Consider the following 5,197-nt stretch of genomic DNA (forward strand, 5'->3'; position numbering starts at 1 on the left):
CGAACGCCAGCTACGTGAGGTTATCAATATTATTCTCCTTCAGATCATTTGTGGTCTATTGGAACAATCTTGGGTATTAGAATAGCTGAGTTCTACCCAGCTAAGTTGATTCATTCTAATTTCGAGTTCATTCGTTGATACCGCTATAGTGCATATTTTACCTCAGTTATTTGTGTAGACAACTACGTAAGTTATAGCTAGTTATAACACACCTATCATAAGATCGTAAAATGATGGCAATGCCCCAGGTCTACGCTAATGATCAGGCAAACCTCATCATTTAAAACCAGCAGCCTAAAAGTGATGTGAAACCCCATCAAACAAGACATAAACATTCATCTTTTTCCCTCCTCAGGGCAATAATGGGAGTCAAAGATCTGTGGGCATTTTAACTCCGATCTGTGTGAGAGGAAACCCAATCTGGGGAATTACAGGATAAAACCATCGCTATTGATTTGAGTGCATGGATCTGTGATAGCTCAACAATTGCTGAACATTCCTCACAGAAAAACATGTCCACCTCAAGGTAACTTAAAAACCTTTTCTATTTTAACAGTGGGGTCAACTATCTCATGGTAAAACTGTTTGGCACAGTCTCCAAGCATTCTCCAGAGCTTAACAACCACTTTTGAGGTGGTGGACCTGGCTATAAGTAAAATATTGGACCTGGCCTATAAGTAACAATGATGTAAGGAATTTACTCTGGTGTAGGAAGTTCTTATCTGATTCCAAGGTTTAATTTTGACTTCATCCCTGTAGTACATTGCATCTACAACAGAAGTCAGATGTTAACTATGCATATGCAATAGGAAGTATTTTTTTCCTAAAAAAAAAAAAAAAAAAAAAAAAAAAAAAAAAAAATTTTGGACTCAAATTCTGTTGTTCTTTAAAAGATCATATTTCTTTCCCCACAGGAACTTGTTCTTCAGAACATCATTATGCTCTCTCTTGTTTAGGGCGGTCCAAACCCATTCTTTGTGCTGGAAGGCAAGGCTCCTGTGTTGAAGCATGACACACATCGAGAAACGTCAGCAAGCTCAGGGGAGGTCTGCAGGAACGTATGTCCAGGCTGGAACGCCCCCCGAGCACGGTTGAAAGGTTACAAACTCAGGTACTGAATGCTACCTCCTCACTCTGGCAATAAAATTTCTTTTTTGGTGTGTACATATTCACGTCGTCTACGTCTACTGTGGCTGTTCTACCTACCTAACCTCCTTCTGTACTTTCAACTAGCAACATGATAAAGTAAGTAAGAATACGTAGATTCCCACTTTGTGAAAATCCTTCTTCTTCACATTTTCCCTGGGGCTCCATTTTGGAAAATAAATCTTAGTCCCATCAATACATTTAAAAAAAAAAAAAAAAAAAAAATGTTCTTTAAGTAGAATAACTAGTTGGCTCCAGTGAACTCGTAGAAACTCACTCAGAGAAAACCCGCCTCTATGGGTCCCAATAGGCCCTGATTAATACCAAAACGCCTAATGAAGCAATGTCTTTAAAGTGTTGGAGAGTTTGAACTCCACACTCTCTTCACATACCAGGAAAGCGTCTGAACCCCAGAGCTACCAACGATTCTCAAGGCAGCGTGTGAATATTTTTACTTTTTGGTGGACAAGTTCTTCGACTTATTCCATTTGAAAATATTATTTGTTATATTTTGATGTATTTGGTACACACAGCTCCAAAACAATTCAGGAAGGGACTTATCTTAAGGTTCTTTTTTTCCACCTGTTGAAACCATGAGTTCTTATTTCCACTTCTTGGTCTTTTTAAAATCAGTTTTTTTTTTTCCAGTGTGCAGCTTTGCTTACTGCAAATGGGCGAACTCAAATAGTACTTCAGGGGGATGGAGAAAGCGGAGGCATATTGTTGCTCTTCTCAATCAAGCTGGGGTAAGTTAAGTAATGTAACATTTCTTTCTTACCACCTTGTATCGCTCCATAAAAAATGGTATGTCCATGGCTCCATTTTCTTTTTTTCTTTTTAGACTGGATTTGTACGATTTTAGGGGGGTCTGTGTATCAATTTTTATTACTGTTTGGTTGTTGAGTGTGCTTCTAATCGAATGATATACACTTGTATCACCCAGATCTATGTATCTAGGGTCTTCTAGTTCTAGAGACGTTTTTAAAACTGCAGACAAATGAAAAATAAACATCAACAATAATACTTTATTAGGTTTCTGCTCTATAGTAAATAGTCAGATGTAAGCACAAACCATTTTACTGTTCTTATAAATCTTTTTCAGTAATGTGTAAAAGTGTAACATTGTTCTTTTGGGGTCAAAAGTTAGGTTGGCAACAACCAGAAAGGAAATAGTTCTATTTGCAGGTAAACGAATCTACAAATAAACTAGATGTCTTCCATAAGCAAGCTACGAATGAATGCACTAGTTACTTGGAGAGATTTTGCCACTCTTTCATGTTAGAAAAATTTATTCCAAACCTCCAGATCATAGAGTCACCATTTCCTTGTATGAGGAAGCTCTATGGAGAAGGTCATTTTTCATAACCTTCTTCATACGGAGCCTTACTAAACATATCTAAATACTACGTTTTACAAAATTCCTTCAAGTCTTTATACAATATCTGTTCCTCAAGTGATGCGGATAACATAATAGGAATTATTGTAGATAATAGATTTGTTTTTTATAATGACTAGACTTTAGGTTTCATTTCAAAAAAAAAAAAAGATATATATAGGTAGGAGTATGGACGTTCTCCTAGCAGGTCGAAACAAAACCAAAGCACCGACGCAGAAAAAAAAAAAGTCGTTCGTATCAAAAGAAATACCCTGTCGTTGAAATATGACAAATAAAACAGGGAGCTGCTAATTTCCAGTTGCCATGTGTAAAGCTTTTCATTGGGTGACCAATATTTAACTATGGAGATAGATCATAAGGAAGGAAATGAATACTTGGCACTGCTCTCAAATTACAGCCATCTCTTGTCCAAAGTTGTCTCATCGAGTCAACAGAGTTAGGGGATCCTTTAGGTGGATAAGAATTAAGAAATAAATAATTTGAAGAATTTCAGTGGAAGAGAGGTGTGAGAAAGAGATAAAGATTGGTCTAATTAACTACTGACTAGAAATCAGTACTAATACAAATCAGCTGCCTCCTAGAGTCTAAGTTTATAAAAACGTGAGAGAAGGTGTTCACTATCAAGTACAAACTAATCCTGCCATTGATTAAAAGATAGAAAAAAAAGTAGGCTTGGGAAAAGATGATAAAAAACGTGAGAAGGTGCCAGAGCTTAAAAATTAGCTTTGAGGAAAAACAAGGGAGATACGACGAGACGCTAAACAATCCATGTGTTCGGGAATACCAAAGTGTCAAGTGTGTCACTAGCCACTTTGAACTTAGGCCCAAGCCTCAACATAGAAGCGTGGGGTTGTTGGCCCTCAAACAGTCTGTCCAACCAGTTGGCGAAAACCATCAAGTATTTGTCCTTCAGTAGATATTCTGGAGGAGGCTCTGCTTTGTGCTGCTGCAGCCACGCTCCAGTCAGCGCTTCCTCATCAGTACTCCGAAGTAGTCACGAGTCATTATAACCCCAACGTACGCACCCAGTCCTCTTGCGCCTTCTGATTGTATCTCTCTTCTTCTCTCGGATCCCCGCTCTCTCGCTCCTGTGGTGAGCTTGGCATGGTACATACAGAAGTACTTCCGATAGCCATTGATAGAGAGCACTGTACCAATACAGTTCCGCGGGTTAATGGCTAGAGGTGTGTCAGGGGGTAGTGCTTCGAGGAGAATATCTTTGAACCATTCACGTGATTGTTTACGTTCAATATTGAGATAGCCAAACATGAGAGACTTGTTCTTCCTGTAAGGCCACACCATGGCATGGAATTTAGATACCAGCTTCCTACTACTCTTGTTATCTATAAACAGGATCAAGGTGCGACAGCCTGGTTTAAGTAGTACTACAAGTCCGTTGTAAGTTTCTGCACGTAAGGCATGGAGTTTAAGTTCTTGTTTGGTTTCCTTATGTTTCTTCTCTTTGTTGACACTGTGGTTCCTCATGGAGGATGTGGTGGAAGCTGTGGACTCGGAAGAATAAGAAGAGGAATCACTCTGCATGTGAGACTTACGTATCTCTTCCTCTTCTAACTTCATGTAGTGATTCATAATCATAGCCAGGACCACAATGATAATGACGGTGAATATGAGAGACACTGCAGGTAGAATATGCTGACGACTTAGTGACTGCTGAGCCATTTCAATATGCATGAAGATACGATTGAAAATGCGCACGCCTAGTGATTGAATATACTCATCTGAGATTTCCTTCAGTGCTGTGTCGTACAGAAGATTATTATAAGGATCATTGACCAGACTCCTTAGTCCTGCATCCAGTCTATCCTTGGTCGTGTTATAATCCTTCCAATCATCAACAGCATCTCCTAGCAGCCACCCATACTTGATCTTCTTATAATCCATACGCCACATCGCAGCAATATGAAGAGAAATCTCAGAGGAATCTTCAGGCGAGGTCAATGCGTTTACAAACTCGGGTTGTTTCTCTATGAACACATACATGAAAGCAATATTATTATGAACAAAGCGACTTTCCTGTGCAAATCTCCTCAGTGTATGTCTGCTGGCATCATGCTCTGGTGAATCCTCGGAGAAGAGAACCACACATAACTTCTTCACTGGACATACAGCATCTAGCATGGACTGGGAGGATATACGAGGTAATGTAAGGTAAGGGTTGTTATCTGTTATGTCTTGTAGTGTAGGTACTGGGATGCTGTTCATTGTAATGCTAGCGCTAGGCCGATCCTTGTCTTCTTTGAATATGAGAAGAGAATCTTTATCTCCAGGAACTTTGAACCTCTGGAACACCGAGCTACTATCTTCCTGGTCATAAACGATTACACCAAACACAATGGTTGTACGATGTTTAAATGCATTGATCAGATATCGTAAACGTACTGGTAGACTTCTCTGGAATAGGAGAGCATGTACCTTGTTATCTTCTCTCCAGTTGTCTAGAAACGCATCCACATTAGTCGCTGATAACGGTACGATCAGCTTGTAAGGCAACTTCAATCGGAAAAACTCAACCATTTTCTGTACACTAAATGAAGGTTCTTTGAAGAACGAGGTGCGACCGTCTGTTAGTAACGCGATCTGAGGAAGTTGAGAGCCTACACCAAGGCGACGTGCAAGACCTTGCTCATTATGTAC

At 39.5% G+C, this 5,197-nt stretch overlaps 1 protein-coding gene across 1 annotated transcript; it reads right to left on the reverse strand.

The window, feature by feature from the left end:
- Positions 1–3,505: 3,505 nt before the first annotated feature.
- LOC103523749 (dnaJ homolog subfamily C member 16-like) lies at positions 3,506–5,191 on the reverse strand (the record flags this gene model as incomplete). The annotated part of the gene is made up of 1 exon (XM_008488767.2): positions 3,506–5,191. A coding segment is annotated over one exon (1,686 nt), but the record flags the coding sequence as incomplete, so codon positions are not given.
- Positions 5,192–5,197: the final 6 nt, after the last annotated feature.

This window comes from Diaphorina citri, unplaced genomic scaffold (assembly GCF_000475195.1).
Source record: "Diaphorina citri unplaced genomic scaffold, Diaci psyllid genome assembly version 1.1 scaffold37229, whole genome shotgun sequence".
Lineage (NCBI taxonomy): Eukaryota > Metazoa > Arthropoda > Insecta > Hemiptera > Psyllidae > Diaphorina > Diaphorina citri.